Source organism: Mesoplodon mirus (assembly GCF_964341445.2).
Source record: "Mesoplodon mirus genome assembly, chromosome: 3".
Taxonomy (NCBI): Eukaryota; Metazoa; Chordata; class Mammalia; order Artiodactyla; family Ziphiidae; genus Mesoplodon; species Mesoplodon mirus.
Genome location: NC_138978.1, coordinates 59,136,215 through 59,159,990, shown reverse-complemented (window position 1 = coordinate 59,159,990; position 23,776 = coordinate 59,136,215). Strand labels below are relative to the sequence as shown.

Here is a 23,776-nt window from a genome sequence, read left to right as displayed (position 1 = left end):
TTGGGGCTGTTTGCTCAGTTAACTTTTATTGTCCTGGGATGTTCACACTGAGGGAAAGGGGAGGTGTGGAATCTTAGTGTACAGTGCCTGTATATCCATCAAGGACTAGTTGATTCATTTAAAATATTTTAAAAGAGGATATTATTTTCTGCAGATGAATTTAAAGTGTCCCCATGCTTTTCCCTGTCATCTCCTTGTGTCTGAGTTCCCCCCATCTCTACATAGCACATATTCACATACTGGGGGACTTTTCTTGTTTCTGAGGAATTCATGTGAGATTGGGGATTTGAGTTCTCCTCGGGGGTTGTCTCCTCAAAGGAAAGTCCATACTCCTGAGTTGGGCATTTATGGTCTGCTGTAAACTGGTCTCAGCGTTCTCCTTTTTCTCATTTCTTTCTATTCTACACAAACCTTCTGGTCAGTCTCCAAAGGGTTTTACACTGCCCCTTTCCTTCTTTTGTTATTTCTTCATGTTTCCGTTATTTGGAATGTTCCCCTCAGTCGGCTGCTGTTCTCTTCCTATTTGTATCTTCCCCATTCCTAAAGGCCCAGTTCAAATCCCACCTGCTCCATAATGGTCATACTATTATATGCCTAATATGGGCCAGGTGTCCTACTAGACCTATATATATATTTTCTCTCGGAGTGTAAAACAATCCTGTAAAAGAATTACTGTTATCTTTATTTGCAAATGAAAAAATAATCACTGAAAGTTAAAAAGTAACCTGATCCCAGCGACTAAGTGTCAGGGCCAGTGTTCTAGCTCAGTTCTTCTTGACCAGAATGGTTAACTCCACCATGCTGGTTTTTCCTGAATTCTTCTGGATTGGGTTAATTACCTCAACCCCCCACTCACACCTTCTCTGAGCATACTCTTTGCCTTGGTTGGATGTGTCTTGTGTTTGGCAGTCAATCATGTATCAGTATTATTAGTTTTTCACATTCTTGCATTGCTAACTCTTCTTTGATGATAACATCTTTTCTTGCATTCTTTTATTCCCACCAAAGTGTGCTTCACAGGCTTTTCATAATGAGCTTTTGTTTGGTTGGTTATTTTACTTAATGAAGATGTCCAAGAGCGAGGGAGTTATTCCTCCTAGTTGTTATTATGTTTATGTTTTTCCTTTTAGTCTAATTTGTCATTAACATCCTACCATAATATTTACCTCCACAGTGCTCTTAGAAAATTATCCTCCCTTTCTCTCTTTCTACATTTTTTTTCTCTTAAAAGGAGAGGCCAAAGAAGCTCCATGGCTGAAGTCTGTACCATTCCCCTCCTTCCCCCCAAAAATTAAACAGGAAAATTGAATGAATGAAGACCAGGCATTGCCACTGAATATTTTGGTGCAACAAGGTGGATGCCTGTTGTCTGTTAGACAGGGGCCCTTTGATAAAAGAATTATGGCTGTAGTCATGTTCTGGCCCTGCTTGGGAACTCGCTTTAAGGATACAAAAAAGTGTCTCATTGAGGTTCTGCCTTCTTATGAGCAGAGTATAAAGTAAGCATTTATCTTGAGAAAGAATAGCTGTATTTGCTCACCTTTTTCAGTTCATTGGTAGAAAAACATAATTTAAGTTGCTGCAGAAGACTCCTAGCCAAATTCATCATAATGTACCATCTATTTAAACCTTCAAAACTTGGGAAGCTTTCCCCTCCCTAGAAATATCCATTGATGACCATACGCTGAATTCTTCTCTCCATTTACAATGGTTATTTCCATAAAATACATGGAAAAATTTGCACAGATGTGAAGTAAACAGAAAGGATTTTGAATTCTTTAGTTTTCTGCAAAGCATCACTAGGAGATGTGATTCTAAGGTTAGAAACTGGGGATTATGGGAATAAATCATGGGTAATGGCAGAATTTAAAATCTGAATCTTCCATGCCTTGTGGGTATTGTTTCTCCATTTTCTTGATCTCTGGTAGCATTATATGGATTTAGGAAGTAAACAGCCGAAGAGCTTTCTGGGAGAAGAACCTGTATTGTGAAATGAAGACTGTGAGTGTGGCAGTGTGGATCTCAGTGCAGCTGTTTGTGTTAAAACATCATAGGCTGCATGGTTTGGGAAAAGAGGGATGATCTCATAGTCAGAGGAATTCCAGATGAAATGCAGTTCACTATTTTATGTTCATCTGACTATAAACAGTGATTATAAAGTAAATTCTGTTTTGGTAATCTTGTTCAGTCCTTTAAACCCGTGTTTCTCAAACGGTGGTTTATTATTCATTAGTGGACTGTGAAATCGATTTTGTGGGTCTTATTTAGCATTTAAAATCTATTATTAAAGAGAAGAAAATAGTATAGAATAGAAAATATCAGAGTGAATTACATGTAGTGAGGATATTTTTCTGTGAAACTCATTTTTTGTCATACACACATGGTGTCATACACACATTTCTTACTGTAGGTCATGGTAAAAAAGGTTTGAAAAGCGGTCAGCATGGGTTCCTAGGATGTCAGATAGTGGTGTGTAACCATTACTGGACTCTTGGCTGGTGCCAGAGACAACTGGGGCAGATGGAGAGGAAAGAGAGGAGGCTCCGTGCTGTGGAGGAGCAGTGTTGACCTGGTGATCAAGTCTGCTGTCCTGGTGAAGACCGAGTGGATTACTCACTGTGCAAATACAGTTCATGAAGAGCTCTGCGGTAGTGCAGCACTGGAGACTGTTGGTAGGCTATTTCAATTGTAAACATGAAAACTGATTACAGTTTCTTGGTTGAGGAGAAGTGCAGGAGACCATGTAGGGAAACACTTTCCTTGAGATTTCCTTTTATTTCTCTCCCCAGCGTCACTTTATATTTTGAGGCAGTAGCTGAGCTCCTTTGGGGTATAGACTGGAGTGGACATTGCCATTTGATAGCAATTAACATGAATTGACATTGTCCAGCTTCTGAACCCCCTTCATTTCTGCAGTGATAATCCGTTGTTGCTGTGGAAGCTGAAGGAGGTACAGACACATGACTAGCGGTGAACCAAGTCCAGCCTCTTGGATTCCTCTATCCCAAGACTTAGCTTCTGGAAGGAATGGTACAAATACATAGGGGTGGCTTGAGATCATTCGTGGAAGCAGCAGAATCAGGAGTCCAGTTGTGGTGATGGCTGGTGACCAGTGGTGGCCGTGCTAGAACGATGTCCTTATCAGACTGTTCCTGTGTTCTTATATCTTCCCCTTAATTTATTTTCATCCTAAGGTAAACAGAGCTGGTTTCTGTTGTTTGCATCCCAGAACCCTAAGTGGTTAAAGAATTAACAGGAAACACGTTAGATGGATTTCTGCCCCCAAAGAGCTTAGTACATAACAGAGAGAGGGAGTAGGTAAATATGCAGTAGACACACTGATAAATGAGTAAAAGTTAGCAAAAGGTGGAGGGGATTCAGGGTTGCTTCCTGTATATTCCTTTAACTTATAGTTACCTTGAAGTTTCGCCAGATGGCATATCTGCAAGAGGTTCTATGTCTTTGCATCACAACACTGGAAATACAAGTTAATGAGGAATTAGTTTTATTAGGGTGCAGCATAATATGATTTCAAACATTTGTAAGATAGGGTTTGTTTGCTTTGTTACTTTTTAAAAAAATCTAAACATTTTTAAAAGCCTTGAGTATACTCACAGAAAACTGATTAATGAACTGTGAGCTTTTTGAGTGTGAGCCGGTAAAAACTTACTTTAGAGGAAGAGATTTAGAGAAATCTTGAATCTTCACAACAGCCCTGTAGATACTTTATTAATCCCAGAGGAAACAGAAACGTGTAGAGGTTGAAAAACGTGGCTAAGGTCACACAGACATTAGAGCTGGGGTCTGAACCCAGGTTAGGGTGACTCTAGGCCCAGGCTTCTAACTGCTTCTGTTCTGTAAAGAACTATAGAGGTCACCTAATACTCTCCTTGTTGCACAGGATTTGTGTTCAGAGAGCTTTAGAGATTTTTTCAATACCAGGCAGTTTCTCTTATTGCTTACAGACAGAAACTGGTGCCCACAGGTGCGTGTACTCCCTCCCTCCCTCCCTCTCTCGCTCGCTCGCTCTCTCTCTCTCTCTCTCCCTCTCCCCCTCCCTCTCTCTCCTTCCCTCTCTCTCTCTCCCTCCCTCTCTCTCTCTCTCTCTCCCTCTCTCTCTTTCTCTTTCTCTCTCTCTCCCCCCCTACCCCCCTCTCCTCAGTCCCACCCTGCCTCACCTTTTCACTCTGTCTACTTCTTTCCTACCTGATCCCTCCTGGTCTGCATAGTCCTTCCTGCAGCTCCACCCTCTCGATTTTCCTTCCTCCAGCCCTTTTCCAGGACAGCTGCACCCTTCCTTTCTTTTTTAGATTGTCTCTATTCCTTAAGGCTGGGAACAGAGTCCACTCTACCTGGTCACTTCACAGCCCTCTCTTCTTGACTCCTGTAGTTCTTAATGCTTGCCAACTATTAATAATGGACTGGAGGGTTTTGGTGGGCTTAGATTTTAAGCGTGGTTCTTCTTTAGATTCCCCCAAAGCCCGCGCCTTGCCCAAGGAAAGGTGGCAAACTGAAAGGGCAGTGAAGCTGGAGGCTGAGAAATGTGTCTGAGCCTGGTCTCGCTACTCACTGGCCACTTGACTGTGGGAATGTGTGAAACTGAGTCTTCTCATCTGTGAAAGGAGCTGTGAGACTCGAATGTGGTTATAGATGTGAAAGCTCTTTTTAAGCTATAAAGTACCATACAGATGCAAGGTTTTATTGTGATGGTACAAGTGCTTAATAAGTATTTTAGTGATGAACGATTGGAAAGCACAGAAGGTGAAGACAAGCCATTTTCCCCACCTTTGGAGTGTCCACTTCTGTCACCATATTTTGACCACTGTATTCTGTGCTCTTTAATAACATTATAGATGTATTAGTGGTAAAAGAAATAAAAGGGGGGGAATAGCAAAGCATATTGATACAGTGTGGCTTTTAGGAAAACACATTTTGACTTTAGTTTGATCAGAAGCAGTCTCTCAGGGAAAGCAGGCTCACTGGGAGCAGTGCAGAGAGCCCTGGATCATCGAGTTGGCATTGATTGTTTGATCATCCCTATAAGTTTATTGTAAATGGAGCAGCACTTAAGGTTCTGGGGTATTCCTGGAATTGCTGCTATAGTTAGAAGTGAGTTATTCTGTGTGCCCGGAGTAGCATATAGAAAAGCCATAATTCTGACTTGCTGACGGGAAAAAATAACAGATTTTGTTTTTATGTCATCTTTCTGGCTGGAATCCATTAGCTTTGCATAGCATCTTGTGATTCCTTCCTCAGAACAGTTATCTGGGCCTCAGTCAAAGTCATTGACAAGGCTCCGGTGGGTGCGAAGCCCTGGGCGATGAGATTAAGAGGGAATAAAGGCGCTTCCCCTGGCGCGCGTGCGTGCGCGTGTGTGTGTGTGTCCTTTAGGAGGGTCCGTGCCTATGGGGTGGGCCTCTGCCAGGGCCACCAGAAGTTCCTCCCCACATATCCACCCCTACCCTCATGGCACCACGATAGTTGTGGGCTGGAACGCAGGTGGGGCCTAGGGCACTTTCATGACCTGTTGAACGACAGTTCTTTCAGTCTTTGGAGGGAGGGGCCCGGAATGAGACCAGTCTCCTAGGTGGATGCTAGACTACGGAAAGTACTAAGAAGACAGTGGTGTTGGTGGTGGGGGGCACTTTAAAGCAGTTTTTACGCCCCTGTGGAAAAAGCCTGGTTCTTGGAGTCAGTCACGTGTTTAACATCTGGCATTCCCACTGATTGGCCTGAAACTTCTGCTTTTTATGAGAATTAAGTGCAAGCGCCTAGCTCCGTGCATGAGATGTTACAGACGCTCGGTGTATGCTGGAGCTCCCTCTCCTTGACTGGAACTGTGTTCCATCAAGCTGTAATCAGCTTAACAGCAATTGCGACCAAAATAGGAATGCTTACTTCCTGCTACACTCTGTGTTAGGTACTTTATATGCATTAACTAATTTTACTCTTAACAGCTTTAGGAGATAGATGCTATTTTTTATCCCCCCACTTACAGCTGAGAACATTGAGGTTTAGAGAGGGTAAGTAACTTGCCTAAGATTACAATCGCTAGTCAGTGGGGTAGGCAGGATTCAAACCCAGGTCCTTATGACTCCAGCTCAGGCTCTTAACTGCTCTGCTGTGTCATCTGAGACTTATGAAATGGGACTTTGATTTATGACCAGGCTTTTGCTCAGAATCCCTATTTATTCTTTGTTCTTCTAAGCAAGTTGGCCACCCACTTCAGTCCTCTGCCATAAAGCCTACATTATATTGCTTTAGTACTAACATCTTTCACATCTACAGCCTCATTTGAAAAGGCATGTAGGAGCTTAAGGAAGACTTTTTGAGAGATTTTTTTTTGATCCGTTGGGCAAGATGCTTCCTCTCAGGTTCACCGATGGGCTCAGATTTAAATGACTTGCTCAAGGTCCACTTGCTAGTTGTGTATAGAGGCAATAAAATCACACACCTTGGATTACGGTGATATTTCCATCGGGTGATGTTGCTTGCTTTGTTACCTTCATCTTTCATTTAACCATTTAGCTACTTACTGATCACCTAATACAGTAAAGCATGGAACAGAAGTGACAAGAGTCCCTGCCCTCTTGGAGCTTATATTGTTGCATCAGGTTTCCTCACCAGCCTTAAGACTGGTGTCTGCTGAGATGGTTTTTAAGGTTTAAGATCTTCAGTCTTAACATTTCTTAAGATATTAAGCAGCTGATTTCAGGACATTTTCTAAATTACATGTTTTTCTTTTCAGTTTTTCTGGGTTCATACCTTAATTCATCATTTTATTTGCATTTTCTACTTCAGGAATCAAAAGCTTTGATTCCTTTAAGGCATCCATTAAGTAATTCACTGTAGGTGTGATGGTTTCTCTAGTAAAAATCAGATATCCAAAGTATTTTATTTTGAGTCTTGTCATTGATTTAAAAATTTTTTTAAATTTTACTTTCATTTATTCCTTCTTTAATGATAGTCCTTTTAAAAATTTTTTATTTTATATTGGGGTATAGTTGATTAACAATGTTGTGTTAGTTTCAGGTGTATAGCAAAGTGATTCAGTTATACATATACATTTGTCATTGATTTTAACCATCATCCAATCTATTTTTATCATATATATCTGGCCATGGCCTTTGGCCCAAAGCACTCATATTCTGATCATCATATTTGTGAATATTAATATGATCTATCTTTATGTCTATCATCTCCACTATTCAAAATTTAATTTTATGTTCTTCCTTTAATACCTGTATTTCAGAAGATATCCTTGAAAATTTAGCAGGCTTTCCATATCTTCAGATACTGATTTCTGGAATTTTGCATCTTAGAAAATAGTTGTGCTACCCCATTTATTGCAGTTAGTCCTGTTCAGACTCACAGAATCACATTTTGTTTCTGTTACTCTTCCCTCATTCACAAAGTGTTAGATATACATATCTCTTGCATAAGACTTTTATAAACTAAAAAACAATTGAGAATTTACAAAATTTCCCTGTTTTTTTTTTTTTTTTTTCATGTAAAGTAGCATCTGCAAGATTGAGCCACTAAAGTAATGGCTAAAGCCACTTTCTTCACTGGAAGAAAGGCATTTTCTTTCAAACCCTTGAAAATTTATAAGGAGGTTAGGGTGGAAGAATTCACTGCTATCTTCAAAAAGCTTTAGATTTCTCACTTTTATCCTTACTATTTTCTGAGCTTCTTTGTATTCATTTGAGTTGGGAATGGAGCCCAGTGAATCATGTTATTTTTAAAGGTATTGAGTGATTCCTGCTGGTCAGTTTTTCTAGCATTAAAGATTTTCTTTTTGTATCTTGTAGCAAGAAACTTGAATTGATTTCTTGGAATTATCCAAAGTATTTATAAGCTGACCTTGCTCTTTTCCTACTTGTTCTAAAAATAAGTAGTTAGAGCATGTTGTTTAGTTTATTCGGAAAGAAATGTTATTTGAATGAAGCCATTGCACAAATGCTGTAGCACAAAAAACACTTGTCATCCTGAATGAGTCGTCATTTCATATAAAGTGGGTCACCAGTCTTAGGTTTAAATGTTTAGCTTACCTTTTTTTTTTTTTAATTTTATTTATTTATTTTTGGCTGTTTCAGGTCTTCATTGCTGCATGTGGGCTTTCTCTAGTTGGCGGCGAGCTAGAGGGGGCTAGCTTGGGGGCTACTCTTCATTGCGGTGCGTGGGCTTCTAATCCCGGTGGCTTCTCGTGGGGGGCTCGGGCTCTAGGCACGCAGGCTCAGCAGCTGTGGCTTGCGAGCTCTAGAGCGCAGGCTTGGTAGTTGTGGTTCACGGGCTTCGTTGCTCCGTGGCATGTTGGGATCTTCCTGGTCCAGGGCTCGAACCCGTGTCTCCTGCATTGGCAGGCGGATTCTTAACCACTGCGCCACCAGGGAAGCCCTAGCATGCCTTTTAAGTGCTATATGGGTGTGTTTACTTTTTTATCATTGGAATGTCAGTTTTCTAAAAACAGGGATTTTTGTTGTTGAATCAGCCTATAAAAACATCATAGTAAATGCATATTGTCAAGAAATTCTGTTGCTGATCTTGATTTCTCAGAGTTTAATCTCTAGGCTAAGCATCACAAATTGATACCATTTTATTGTCCTGTCCAGTAAGACTGGAGATCAGTTTGAAAATTATTAGGTATAATGTGATTTCAATACAGTGTTGCTTGTAGTAGAGAATGAATAATGGAAAAACCAAACTCTTCTTGATTAAGGGTTTTGATAGAATCCTGGTGATTGTAGTCTGATCCTCAATCCCCATGACTCCTGTGTTCAAGTAACATGTGATCTGATGGTGCATATTAAAACGCTTTCGTGAGTTTAAAAAGATTTATGCAGTAGCCCTTCTTAAAGGGACTGGCGGAACTTCAGGTCTCTTTCTACTCTAAAAGGTCTGCGTGTGTGTCCCTCTTCTGGTTTGGGGCACTAAAGCATGGAGGCCAGCTGGTTGATTTCCATTCATCCTTGGCAGCGTGCTGCCGGAAACATGGGGTAGCAAGGCCCCAGGCATGCTGTTAGCAAGTATGAATGTGCTAGTGCTGTTCTTTACCCACACCTAAAAAGGCATATTGGAGGGATTTCCCCAATTATCCATCTGGAGAGACCGGACTGGCTTCTTCCCTCTACAGGGCCTTTGCACTGCTCATCCTTTACCCAAACTGCTTTCTCCCCACCTCCCATGATAGCCGTTCCATCTCAGCTCAGTGTTACTTCTTGAGTCCCATGCTGAATCACATTCCTTATTATATGCTCTCTTTTTCCTTCATGGTATTTTAAGTTCTTTATGATTACTTCTTTCTGTGCATCTTTGATTCTTTTAGTCCTGTGGACTGTAAGCTCCACATGAACAGTGACCATATTGCTCTTGTTCTTCGTTGCGGCCTCCTGGTATAGCTCAGCTTTTGGCACGAAGAACTGCTCAAAAATAATTGTCGAATGAGTCTCCTAAATGTGGGATTTGAACACCTGCTTCTGAGCCGAAGCAGGGTATTAGATGTAGCTAATTTCAGATTGCTGTTTTCCTGCAGGGCAGGGTATCTATTTATGTAATTAAAACAATCGGTTATATTACATTTTTAAAGTTGAAAGTATAATGATTTGTTCTTTGAATCTTTTAAAAACTGTCATGACAGAATAGCCAAGTCAAAGTCATCACATCAAAATTCATACTTATATCCCCTGCCTGGCCTCCTATCATTAGTTTTGCCTTATCCGCTGCAGAAAACCTTCCCAAACCAGCCCTCTCCAGTGTCAGTCACCGGAGTTAGCAAGGGGCATAAAGATGACATCATGCCACACCCACTCTACTGATTTTAGATTGCTTTTGTGTTTTGTGCCATCTCCCACTTCGACTGTAAGGTCCTGTGGGAATGCTGGCCTTGCAGCCTCAGAGGTAACTCGTCCCCCTTTCCCCAGGCACCCTCCACTTCTGCCTCGTCATGCATGGCACTGTGCTCCTCCTAAAGCTGGATTCTGATAAAATGTGTGGAATGACCAACAGAAAACTGAGACAATAATCTATTGATTTGGCAACCATTTTCAAATCACTAAGAGTGGTGGCTCCTTATTTGCAAAACATAGTTTGATTTTACTCTTAAAAAGAGTTTGTGAGAAGCACCAAGGAAAGCTGTTAAAACAATGCAGAGCTATGTAGGTGGTGGTGGTGGGGTGGTGGTGGTGGTGGTGGTAAGAATGGGACCAGGTACTTTAATTTTACAGAACCAAGCTGCTATTCTTGTTTAGTATGAATAAGGCTTTGAGGTGAGGTTGGGAAGTTGGGAGGACCTTTATTTGCTGCCTAAGTTTTCAGATAAGAATGACTCAAAACATATTTGGTGAACTGAAAGCATCATTGGTCAGATTTGTTCCTAGACCCTCCTCCTTTCACCATACCATCTGCTGTTTCACTATTAAAATGAAGCCAAGGGTAGACTGGATTGGGAAGAGGGTAATTCTAAAGGAAGTGGAAATGGGAAATAAAAGTGCACATCTTTGGGCCCTTAAACTATTGTTCACAGCCTCAAGAGAGAGAGAGGTTGTTGACGGAAAAGGCACATAGTCCTCATTCACACTGGACAGGGCACTCTACACCAAGAAGCAAAAGTCCCTGGCTTCCTTTCTTGAAGCAGTGAATGTAACATCTTCTTTGATGTTTACACCCTAAGATGTCTCTCTGTCCTCTCAGTGTCCTCATCAGTGTCCCCCCCCCCCCGCCGCCTTCTTCCTCCTAAATGCTTTTTCCTGCCTGTTTATGGTTTGGGCTGCTTCCTTAATGAAAGTGTCCTCTTATTTTCTGATGCAGTTACCTCTGCAGCTAATTTATTTATTTATCTTTGTCTTTAGCTCAGCTCTGAATGGGTTTTGGAAAGTAGAGAAGAAAATCCAGTCTGCTTTTTGGGGGGCATTGGACAGCTGGATAAATGCAGGTATGTACATTTGCATATCTAAAAGAAAGACAAAAAGGAAAATAGCTTCTATAAAGAATAATGAAACTGATCTTAAACTTATAGGACTATCTGTGCTATATCCATTTATTTTTCAATATTGTTATTTTAATTTTTGTTCATTCCAAATGTTGCATGTGCTACTTTGGAGATTTTTTTTTTTTAACTACAAAAGTATGGGAAGTACAGTCTAAGTTCCCTTGTAATCTCTCCTAGATATTCACCACTGTTAACAGTTTATTGTCTGTTTTCCAGATTGTACAAATGCATAACCAGAAGGATCATAATATACATGTTTTGCTTTTTTCATTTTGCAGTGTGTCATATACATCTTTCAATGTTGGGTCAAATAGTTTTATGTCACCTTAACAGCTGCATAGTATTCCATTATGTTGGTATTCTTTTTTTTTTATAAATTTATTTTATTTATTTTTGGCTGCGTTGGGTCTTCATTGCTGCACACGGGCTTTCTCTAGTTGTGGTGAGCAGGGGCTACTCTTTGTTACGGTGCAAAGGCTTCTCATTGCAGGAGTTTCTCTTGTTGCGGAGCATGAGCTCTAGGCGCAGAGGCTTCAATAGTTGTGGCGCACGGGCTCAGTAGTTGTGGCCTGCAGGCTCTAGAGTGCAGGCTCAGTAGTTGTGGCGCACGGGCCTTAGCTGCTCCGCAGCATGTGGGATCTTCCCAGACCAGGGCTCGAACCCGTGTCCCCTGCATTGGCAGGTGGATTCTCAACCACTGTACCACCAGGGTAGTCCTTATGTTGATATTCTTAATTTTGTTTACCGAGTGCTCTCCTGTTTTACATTGTATTTTTGTTTTCTATTTCAAATGGTGCCACATCTTGTACATATATAATTATATTTGCCTGATTATTTCTGTAGGGTGAAAGTGTATAACACCATCTTTAAATTCTTCCCCTGCCATGTCTGTTTAGACTCTTACGGACAAAGGTTTTTTCTTAAGTTATAAAGCAGACTAGCTACTTTGTTTTCCATCTCTATTTTTCATTGTTGGGGTAGAGTTGGAGGCTCAGTGTTGGGTTTTAAAACTTTCTTGCTTGATAGTTGATCTGAACCTTAAGGTAAGTTATGAGCTAATCTTTCAGCCTGGTCTCTGGAAAATTTTGATCTTCAGATTTATTTTGGAGATTAAACAAGTAAAACCAAGTGCCTCTTAGTTTGTAGTATTGAGGCATATCTGGTTCATGTCCTTCCTGTAAGTATCTCACCTCACCAGGGCAGCTAATGGACCAAGCACATGAATTTGGTGAAGAGAACTGTGACTGCGACCCTCCCTCCGTGACTTGTTTTGGGTCATTCTGCAAGCTCTGTGCAAGGCACTGGTGATACAAATATGAATGACACAGTCCCTGTCCTTAAAGAACTCAGCACGTGGGAGTGAGAGAGGGACAGACAGGTGAATAAGAGGGTCGTAATTCAGTGTGATGAGTGCAGTGTGGTGAGGTTGAGAGAGGACATCTAACTCAGGAGGTGGGATGGAGGTTCAGAGGTGGCTTCCTGGAGGAGGTAATGTCCGAGCTGAGTTCTAAAGGCAATTGAAGTTTGCCATGAAAGGGATGAGGTGGGAAGGCACTCCTGGTAGAGGAATCAGCATGAGCAAAGGCAGGAAAATGAGATAAACGGCTTGGGTGGGGGGGTGGGTAACAAGAAGATGGCAGCTTTGTGAGTTTCAAGCCTGCAGTAAGAGGCCGAGAGTGATATAACGTGAGATGAGGCCAGTGCGGCTGTCTGGCCAGGTGATGGAGGGCCTCTGTTAGGAGCTTAGGATTGGTCTCTAGGTTAATGGGGAGCCTTTAGAGGATCTGAGATGTGCTAGGGGGACATTACTTTGGGGGCTAAGTGAAGGTTGGCTTGGTAGGCAGGAGGAAAGTAGGAACCTGGGGTCAGGCCTGGGGTCAGGGAAATTGGTTTGAGGCCATTGGTGCTGGGGTGAGGGGGAGAAAGAACATGCAGGACTTTCCCTAGTTCCCCTCTCTTTTCTCACCATGCCCAAAGCTCAGTTGCTGAGGTTGGCTCTTTGATCCTAGTTGCTCTCCCTGTTGAGGGGGCTCAGCTGAGTAACTTATTTGCAAGCTTCTCACCAGTGGGTCCTGACCTTTTCAAAGCGAGGCTTCTCGCTCGCATTCTGGTGCCACAAAGTGCTGCCCGTCGTCCTGCCTCCCCGTGGGGTGAGGGGACCTGGCTCCTCATTAATTCCCGTGACCCATTCATGTGGCTTGTGAACATGAATCAGGAGTCCTTTTGTGTGTGCTGTCTCAGAGCCAGCCTGGGCTAGGCTCTAGGGGCACGCAAATCGGTAAGGATGGTTAATGCCCTGCCCGAGCTTGCCGTTTACTGGGAGGTAGACATAAAAGTAAAAGACAGTGTAATTTGTGCCAGTGGGTCTATTCAAAAGTTAAATGATTCCGGTAGAGGTAACAGGAATATTAGTAATGTTAACATCAGTGGTTCCAGAATGAGGCACATTTTTCAACTACAACTTGTGTGCAAATAGGGAAAATAAATTCAGGTCATGTCTAAATTACTCTGATTTTTGACAATATGGTCTTAACCATAATTCATGAGTGTGCATAATTGATTACCTCCCATGGTTGCACCTGCTGTGAGCTCTGATACATTTGATTTTCAGGGAGAGAAGGGGCGGGGGGGGGTACTTATCCAATACCATATATTTCTGCTTGCTTACCTTCAAAACACTCTTTGACACGTAGTGCTTTTAGCACATAGAATGACCGCATAGTCTCATTTTCCTTCCACTACAGTATCTAAATATAAAAGAGGACTGCAGTGCCATGGCTTTCTGTGCTAAAATGAGGAGCTCCAAGAAGACTGACGTGAATCTGGAGGCCCCTGAGCCAGGGGTGGAAGTGCTCTTCTATCTGTCGGATAGGGAGCCCCTCCGGTTGGGCGGCGGAGAGTACACAGCGGAGGAGCTGTGCATCAGGGCGGCGCAGGAATGCTGTGAGTACTGGCAGCTGCCCAGGGCCCAGCAGGTCCCGGTGTCTCTGCGCCCGCATCTCCACTGAGTGGAGAGAGGTGTGGGCTCTGGGAGTCATTCGTTCTGCCCTGCCTCTGCCACTGACTTGCATTTGACCTTAGGCCAGTGAATTTAATTCACTTTTCACTTTCTTCGCTGCAAAGTGGCTTATTCCTGCTCTGTCACTAATGAGCTACAGGGATACCAGGGAATGATGCTCAGTTTTCTGATTTCCCCTATATCTACGCAACTGGAATAATATCAGCACTAAATGAGTGAAGCGCCTGGCACAAAGTTACAAGCTCAGAAGTGCCATCGCACAAAGTTACAAGCTCAGAAGTGCCATCTCTCAATATATTAATTGTTTAAAACTTCTGAAAAGTGTGGTCTATCCTTATGCTGCCATGACCTGCCTCCTTATTGCCTGGTACCCCCCTCCCTGCCCCCTGCCCCTGCAACGTGACGCTAAGTTGAAGTGAGAAGTTAAGTGTCACTTTGTGGCTTGGTCAGATTGCCAAGTTGTGAAAAGGAAGGACAGTGAGGCTGTGAACAAGACAATCGTTTTTTCTTTTTCTTTCTTTTTTTTTTTCCCCTTTTTTAAAAGTGAGGCTTGTCTTGCTAAAGTTAGCCTATTGCCCTTAGAAGGTAGGAAACCAAACTAACAAAATAAAGCCTTTCATTATCCTTTAAACTTGGAATCATTGGCAATTTTTGCCTACCTGCTTTTAAGTGACAGGTAAAGTTAATTCATAGAAACTGAAGATCTAATCCACTTAGATCATGGTGGTGGTTATACAGCTCTGTAAATATACTAAAATTCATTGAACTGTACACTTAAAATGGGTGAACTTTATGGTATGTAAATTACATCTCAATAAAGCTGTTTTTAAAAAATCAACTCATTTCATGATAGATTAACTAGCCATGATGGCAGATAGTCTGATCCGTGCTTTACTTATATCATCTTTAGTCCTCAGAACAACTCTGCGGGGATAGTATGGTTGTTTCAAGAATCAGCTAGCTTGTTTGTAATACAGCTTGTCTAGAAAACCCATTTTCTTCCTAATATGTCTTTCTGCTTAAAATGCTTTAAATACAAGAGTTCCAATAAAAGGGGAGAGGTTGGTGCTATAGGGAAGAATGTAGTAGATCCTTACTGACTAAACATAACACTAGATAAAATTGGCTGAGTTACAGATTATTATGGGGAAAATGCATTAATATTTTAGAGTTACTTTGACTAGATAGCAGAGTATGCAAGGAACCAGCTTTGGACAGCAGCTTTAAAAGTATTTGTAATTAGCAAAACAACTAGATGTAAGTTGATGTTTCTAAGGCATTTTTTCCCCTTTACTTTGAGATTTGGTTTATAATGTTTATTCTCTTAGCCAAGCTTCTTGCCATCAGCATATAAAGTATAAACCTTAGTTTGTTAGCAAGGATCATTTGTACAGAATTGTTGGGCTGCAGTTAGTGAGAGATAGAGGAATTGCTGCTAAAGGAGATGAGAGGGGAGAGCCTGTGAATCTGAAGGCAGACACAGCCCCTCTATACTGTTACTCTGGGCTCAGGGTCAATTTGGGGCATCAGTTTTTAAGCCCAGTCTTTAGAGAATGAGTATTACCTTTTGTAACCAACTCAGGGGATTGTTGCAAAAATTAATAAATTTTAAAAATAGATGAATACAGAATACCACAGATTCTTGTAGCTATTATTATTATTATAGTACATGATGTTTTGGGGTCTGTATACTTCCTCATTTTTCACCAATATATGGTAAATTTTTGTTCTTTTAGCTCTCATTATTTATCCCCTCAGTACCTGTATCTAGATTTGAATGCCAGCCCTGGATTTTACTAGTTGAGTAACCCTGAATCAGACTAAATCTCAGAGTTTCTTTACCTGTAACATGGCAAAAATAATACTTAACTACATTAAGTGTTAGGAGAAGTAAAAGGTAATAGATGTGTGTTAGCCTGATGCCTGATACTAAGCCCTCAGTAAATGTTAGTATTGTTATTATTTTTCAGTACTTTTATATAAAAGGTATCTTTCATCTTCCTATTTTTAAGTAGTAATATTGTTTGAATCAGACCTGTGGTAGAATTATAGACCTATCCATGATTATAAATAAATTATTCTTCATATATGTATGTTTCACATTCAAATATGGATATGTATAAAGAAAAGCTAGATTTCTAGGCCAGTCCACAGAAGCCAATTTATGAATGAAAACCTATTGTTTACCTGAACCATAGTCCTGATAATACTGTATCCAAAAGCCATTTGCCATTTTTCTCAAGGGGAAATGCTCTTTGAAATTTAGCTCCATCTTCTCTGTTACATGGAGGAGTGTAACTCCGAAGGGCTAACTCCCAAATATCTTGAGAAGCAGGAGTTGAGGAATTCAGCAGAGGCATGAAGATGCAAGAAAGCTGTAACTTCTTAACTTAGTGTGTGCATTGGAGAGAGTCCCTGCCTAGGTGGGCAGGGCCAGCGGGGGTCCCAGTCAGTGTCAGTCTCACTTCAGATGTCTGAGTTGGGAAACAAGTGCCAGCTACCTCATGTTCTCCCATGTTTTTTGGCTTTTAAGTTCATTGTATCTTAGTTTGAGGCCTGACCACACATGAAAATATCAGCAATGATTGATTACTTGCAATCGTTCTCCTATCTCCCCCGACACTTTTAGATTACAGGTCTGTGTAATTTTAATCATGGGCTCAGAAGTAAGTGGAAAGGTACTTTCCTGGCTTCATCATCTCCCTTATCTTTTCGAACATTCTTGTATCAAAGGAGGCAGTTAGTCAGGTAGGGAGGCAAGGGAGCACTGTTGGACCACCTTTTGTAAGCATATATGTTCTTGCTAGTTGGCTACCAATAAAAAATATTTTTGATAACCATACAGAGTACTTAAGAAGTGTATTGTTATTAATGGCAATAGATTTTAATCACTGATAGAAATCACTTTGATTATTTATTCTAACACACATTTCATGTGCTACTGCCAGGAACTTGTTCGCATGTTTAATGTGTAATCACAGTGTGTTAGAACTGTTTAAACATTTTCTGTAGGAGACAGATTAGGGGTTTCTCAAACTCTAAGAATGTTTCTCACTGTGATTAATAAGGTGCACATCAGGTAGTATCTGGGAACCTCTCAGATGGCCTTTTTTTCTTTGACGCAGGATTTGGTAAGACTGTCATAGACACTGTAGTGAGAAATATTATTAGACTTTTATTTTTAAATGGTTTTAACCTGGTTTGCCAGGAGCTATACTATAGTATATATTCCTGGGGAGCCATAATTTTTTATTATTTTGTTTAAAACTGCCTGATTGAACGTGGTTGGAAGTTGTATTTGGCCCTAAGAGGATGCGAATATGACCTAGATTCTCTTTGGATAAGAGAATTTCTGGTCTTTGCATATGTTGTGCTTTGGAAACAGATGGCCAGATTTATCTATCTTCAATTTTCTGATGTGTTCTTTACTTTTCCCCAGGTATATCTCCTCTGTGTCACAACCTCTTTGCCCTGTATGATGAGAACACCAAGCTCTGGTATGCTCCAAATCGCACCATCACCGTCGACGACAAGATGTCACTCCGGCTCCACTACCGGATGAGGTATGGGTGCCTGCTGGGCTCCCTCACGCAGGGACGGGCGACGGTTAGCCTGGAGCCCTGAGTCACTTACCAAGAAGTATTGTAGTCATTTTTATAATTTGTAAGTTTTGTATTTGCTTGGTATGAGAAAGGACTTCTTCAGTATTTGGAAAACAATTCAAGGTGAGTTTGACCACCTTCCTCTGCCACATTTTAGAAAAGAAATTATGATGCAGAGGGTATTTTGAATAGAATTAGTATCGTATAGCAGAGTTTTTCATTCAGTGAATCATGGATATGAGTTTAATTTAGTGAGTTATGACCAGGATTTTTTTAAAAAGAGAGAAATAGATGAGGATAGATGATATCGGCATATATACATATCCTAAGAATATTGTTTTTTAGAACTTCAGTTTGAGATATGTAATCTGTCTGTATGTACTAGGTCATGATAAAATAAAATATGTTTCTTACTAAAAGTTGTAGCTAGAGAGCTTGAGAAACACTGCCTGAAGTGGAAACCTAGAAATCCTAGCTTGGTCTTGTTCTAAACAGGTGAATGTTTTGATCCACTGCCTGAGGATTTTTGTCTAGTGGGGCTGTAATTTTTCTTCTGGTGGGTACTTACTTGCCTTTTCTCCCATATTGTAGACTTTGTTAAATGTCATGTAGTCTCCCAAGGTGGCACAGGCAGTCAGTAGTACTTCACCACTGTAGTCTCTTGAGTTTATAAGCGTGTTTGTTCTGTACCTAGAATTGAAAGTATGTTTGTTAGATACTAGTTAAGCATACTTTCACATGTGTATTTAGCAGAGGAGCTTATAAATTCACCCTATTATAAATAGGGTGAATCCTATCTGAAAAGAATCTTAACATACATAGATGTGATTAAGTCAGTGGGTTAGCTCAGATGCTAATGGAATACCATGTCATGCTGGAAAAGCCCTGGAGATCTCAGAGGCCCTCAGTATTTTAGCTGCTATTTACTCTGGGGAGTCAGTAGAGTTGTTACCATTCCACAGTGGCCTGGGTGTTTTTCTCAGCGGAAGCTGAACCAGATCTATGTTCTTTGATAATCATCCTGGGGGGCTGACTTTCCTCTTCTCTCTGTACTCACCCACGGTCTCACCTTAAGAGGAGAGGTGTGTGTCATGTGAGATTTCATGCCCCAGATTTAGGGAAACATTCACCCCACCCAGCTGAGCCTTCCGACTATATTTGGATTTGTTTTTCAGAGTGTAATCTAGTTTTCTGTGGCCTGAGGGTTGGCTGTTGACCCAGCATTGAAACATGTATTTGCAGCTTGGAGTCTAGGAAGTGGGGCATGTCATTGAGTTCTAGTTCCTTCCCTCTAGGTTTTTCCACTTGGCTCGGAATCTAGAATGGTAGAATCTGGGACTTGGAAGACACCTGAGTTTGCCTGATTCAATTCTTCCAATTTTTTAGGGGGAAACTGATGTCCAAAAAAGAGAAGTGAGTTACTCACAGTTACACACATAGTGAATTGTCTTGTTAGCATTAGAATCCTCTTTGAGGCCTTCGTCTTTGCTGGTCATGTGACTGCCTCATGATTAAAAGCTGTCTTTGCCAGCTCCCTGTTTATGTTAGCTGCCAGGAAGTGCATGGCTGCCTCATTTTTGGCACCTTGACTTTGTACCTGACATTGGGCTTCAACAGGATATTGCTTTGTTACCGCAAGCTCTTTGAACTTGGAAAAAAAGATCCCACCCTAAGCTAAAACATTTGCATTACAACAAACTACATAATTTTGAAACCTCATCATCTCACCACTAAAGAAGGTGTAACATGAAAATAAATGTTGGTGAGTATTTCAGTGGAATCCCAGCTCTATGTTCTTGTACTTTAATTAATAGTTTTCTGCTTTTAGATAATTTTGATAGCTATTGTTTTTTAATGTATCTTAATATAAGACAAGCATATTCTTTATTCCTTTTTTTTTTTTTTTTTTTTTTTTTTTCTTTTTGCGGTATGCGGGCCTCTCACTGTTGTGGCCTCTCCCGTTGCGGAGCACAGGCTCCAGATGCGCAGGCCCAGCGGCCATGGCTCACGGGCCCAGCCGCTCCGCGGCATATGGGATCCTCCCAGACCGGGGCACGAACCCGTATCCCCTGCATCGGCAGGCGGACTCTCAACCACTGCGCCACCAGGGAGGCCCTCTTTATTCCTTTTTAAGAAAAAAAGTTTTCTTGCTTTTTCATCTAAATAAGTTTTACTATCCATTAGTAAAGTTCTATAGAAACCTAAAGAGAATTCGTTGTATATAATAGCTGTACATAAACTTAGAATGTGTAATCATCTGTAATATAATTTTCTCAAAAACTTGCAAGGAAGGCATATCTCTTATTGGCAGGTCTGTCTATCCCGCCAGTAAGGGGGATAATCTCTCCTTCCTTCCCTCCTGCAGTGTTCTTCCACATCATTCTGCAAAGGAATATCAGCAGCTATCATACTACATTTATTTAGATCATTCTTAATTTTTTTCCTTTAGCATGTTGTAATACCAGGAATTGGCCCAAGTTTAATAATTAATTTTGAAAGGAGCGCACAATTTCTGCTTCAGTGTACTTACTAGTTTTGTCTTATTAGCGATTTTTTTTCCTTGAAACATTCCCTGTTGTTACATTTATTTATTTATTTTTCTTGAAGTGTAGTGGATTTACAATATTAGTTTCATATGTACAACATAGTGATTCAGTATTTTTGTAGGTTATACTCCATTTAAAGTTATTACAAAATAATGGTTATATTTCCCCGTGCTATACAATATATCCTTGTTGCTTATGGAAGATGTTGATTTTGGCAGTTAACTGATCTAAAGGTTTTTTCTTTTTATTGTCTTATTAAATAGAGAGCTGTCAGCCTTTGACTATAGGCAATTTCCAGAGATCCAGCCTTGTTTTAGGCTCCCTTCAGCCTTTCTGTAGTGGAGAAGCTGCACATTGCCTTATCTTGTCTGAACATCTTACCAAAAGGCTTCCAAGGCAAGGCTAGTCTCACAGGGCTCAGACAGCAACCTCAGAAAATGTCCTCGTTCAGCCCCGAGGGAGTATGCTGGGCCCTTGGCTGTTTATCATAGAGACTCAGTGGGGTGTGGGAGATCCATGGCTCCGACTGGTTCAGGGAGAATCTGTCTTCAGTGTTGCTCTTTCAGACAACTTCCTCTGTCCTTGACATCCTTTCCCCCCTCATCCCAGGTAAGCTTCCATACCATACATAATTCTCATTCTCTCATTACCACCTTCCTCCACTCTCAAACAGAATTTACCTGTCCTGCATGCCCCTCTGTCAGAGCCCCACTTTGAACCTTTGTATATGGGGTGCCTGGCACACGGTTAGCACTCAGAAGCTCTTAGCTACTCTCTTAATCATCCCATTTAGACCCTCTCACCTGTCTCCTCCCAGGCAGACCCCCTGGAACTTACAGTAGATCACTAGATTATTGTATGAATGAAGAGAACTCTCCATTTTGGATTTCCCTCAGCAGTCAGAGGAGTTGGCCATGGCCTTGTCCATCTTTTTCTGCCCCAGTGTCAGATTTCCTGTGTCTGCTCAGCTGGTAGGGCTGGTTCACCTCTTACTTTCTGCCTGCCCAGGGCAGCCGATCCTGGAGGAGTCCTCCCCGCCTTGCTCTCTTCTGCCCTTGAAGAGCAGGCTCCTCAGCCTGGGGGCAGCATGAATTCTGCCCTCTTTGTGAGCTGAGAGCCTCAGGCTTCTACTCTCACATGGGAAGGTGCGGGGACAGTCCTGCAGCTGTGGTTTATGGTGCATGTGGACTCTGTGGATACGTGGCTCTTTCTGTCTGAGAGAGAGATGCCAAAGGCCACAGTCAAATGAGTTTTGTGGAAGATGGGCTGTATAGAATCACTTGAAAGTTGTAAAATGTTGATTTTTACCTTTAAAGTAACTTCTTATCCATCCTTTCCATTTTAATTGTTACTTCTTGAGTTAGGTCATTCATTTGCTGTTTCTGCATCCAACAGGCATGTATTAGCACCTTTTATATGCCAGGCGCTAGGGATTTAGTGATGAGCAAGGCACTGAGGCCTCTGCCCCCACAAACCTCACGGCATTGCCCAGGCTGCTGCCTTAGGCACCTGCTTGTCTCTTGGCCTCTCTCATTTCAGTCCATCTTCTCTGGGGCTTTCTTCCAGTGGGATCCTGCCTCACATCAGTTTGGCTCAGTCTTCCTCTGCCTTCTGTGTATGGTCCAGACTCTATAGCCTGGTATTTATTTATCCTAGTCCCAACTCCCTTCCCCAACCCTTTATCCTTCCCTGCCACATCCCCTGGCAGTGGCAGCAACTTCTTCCTCCTTGGTACTCCTTTGGCACCTTATCTGAGACACTCATGTTCAAGAAAAACTTATCTCTGAGGCACAATGCCTTGGGCTCATGATGTTATTAGGGATCCACAGAAGTGTTTTAATTTTATTTAAATCAGGAAAAAAATAATCCAGCCAAAATTATATTCATCTTTACACCAACATAGTTGTAAAATACAACTTTAATTTTTTTTTATGGAGGAAAGGAAAACTGTGTGAGGTCCATGAAATTCACAGTGTAGCTCTGTTTATGAGATGTGCCCCCTGGATTTAACTGATTGCCTATAGACAGGGAATTCACAGCAGGGACTATGCCTGAGAACCCCTTGTGTTCCAGAGCCTGGCCCAAGACCTGGCATGCCCTACACTCTGCAAATAGAGCTCACTGACAGATATCTGAGTTTAACGGCAGCTCCTTTTTGGGAGGTTTTATATGTTCCTTCTCCATGCTGTGGTGGATTTTCATCAGCACATGGGCATGTCAAGGGAGAGAGACCCAGGTACCCTCTGAGTCTGTAGCCTAGAGCTGGCCTGGATCAGCTTGGCTCAGTCACTTTCACACATTCCAGAACTTGTTGTGTTTCTCTTACAGATGGCAGAGGAAAGTAGTAGTGGAGAGAACAGGCTTGTGGTCTTAGGTGACCTAGCCTCTCAGAACCTCAGTTTTCCTCATCTATAAAATGGAAACAATGAAACATACCTTGTACAGTTGCTGTAAGCATTAAATAGCATAATGTATATAAAGCATTTATTAGTTCAGGGCACTGCAGCTGATGCTTGTAGTAGTGTTTGTATATTTCTTCTGTTTTAAAACTTTGTTCATTGTAAGATAAAAAGTGTCAGTAACAGCCATCTGAGAATTAGGAAACACTGTACATTAACTGTATGTCTTGACTGTATGATGAAACTAGATTTCAGAAGTGTTAAACTGTGAAGTACGTCTTGGATTCAAGGCAGGCTGGCGTTACTAATGGTGGAGGGAGTTGCTGGGCTAGCATCTAGTTCTAGACAGCAGTGTTTTCCTATCTAGGAAGATGGAGTGGAAATTCCTTTGTGATTTTAAGGAAGTCACTTTATCTCCCTGAGTCATAGATGAGGTTCTGTCAGTATGCTCTTCACAAAGTGCTTATAAGAATGAAAAGAAAAGGACCTTATAAACAGTGAAGTGCTACACAGATGAAAGATCTGTCTGTTTACTTCTCAGGGAAGTTTAACCTCTGGCACTGATCGCTCTGGGTAGAACCAGGACGCCTCTCCCACGCATGCCAAGGTCCCCTTTCCCACAGTTAACATTCATCTTCCTGCCTTACAGGTTCTATTTCACCAACTGGCATGGGACCAATGATAACGAGCAGTCAGTATGGCGACATTCTCCAAAGAAGCAGAAGAACAGCTACGAGAAAAAAAAAGTTCCAGATGCAACCCCTCTCCTTGACGCCAGCTCATTGGAGTATCTGTTTGCTCAGGTAAGATGTTGGGCCCAGGAGAGCGTGGAGTTTGTGGGGTGGGTAAGACATGGTAGGGGTCAGATTCCCTGGCATAGCCGACCATGGTGGCAGCTAAGATGCTTTATGGCCTGTTCCATGGGTAGTTCTCACCAACCCTGGACTTGCCGCAAGTGAGGAGGGGGAAGGCAGTTCAGCATCCAACTGGCTGGTTATCCCACTTGTGGGCTTTTTGGGCTTTACTTCTTCCCCGTTCCTTTCTTTTTCCCCCCTCCTACCATTTCAGTTCGTGTCTACAGTGCCTCCTGTGCAGAGAGCAGAGGGGAGCTGTAAGTGAGGGAAGGTGTAGTTCAGGGCTAATCACGAAGGTACTTCTCAGCAGTCACAGAGAGGAAGGAGGTGGCCACTGTGAGTCACAGTGGTGGCAGGGTAGAACAATAA

The 23,776-nt window shown here is 41.8% G+C and overlaps 1 protein-coding gene across 3 annotated transcripts in view; it reads left to right on the top strand.

Moving 5' to 3' along the window:
* Nucleotides 1-23,776, top strand: part of JAK1 (Janus kinase 1) — a 136,202-nt gene that overhangs the window by 72,153 nt on the left and 40,273 nt on the right. For all 3 annotated transcript variants that reach the window (XM_082613376.1, XM_082613374.1, XM_082613375.1), the window contains 4 exons: nucleotides 10,848-10,930; nucleotides 13,732-13,930; nucleotides 17,446-17,569; nucleotides 23,203-23,356. In XM_082613376.1, coding sequence (XP_082469502.1) covers nucleotides 10,925-10,930; nucleotides 13,732-13,930; nucleotides 17,446-17,569; nucleotides 23,203-23,356 — 483 coding nt within the window. In that variant the 5' untranslated portion in view covers nucleotides 10,848-10,924. The remainder of the gene's footprint in view (nucleotides 1-10,847; nucleotides 10,931-13,731; nucleotides 13,931-17,445; nucleotides 17,570-23,202; nucleotides 23,357-23,776) is intronic.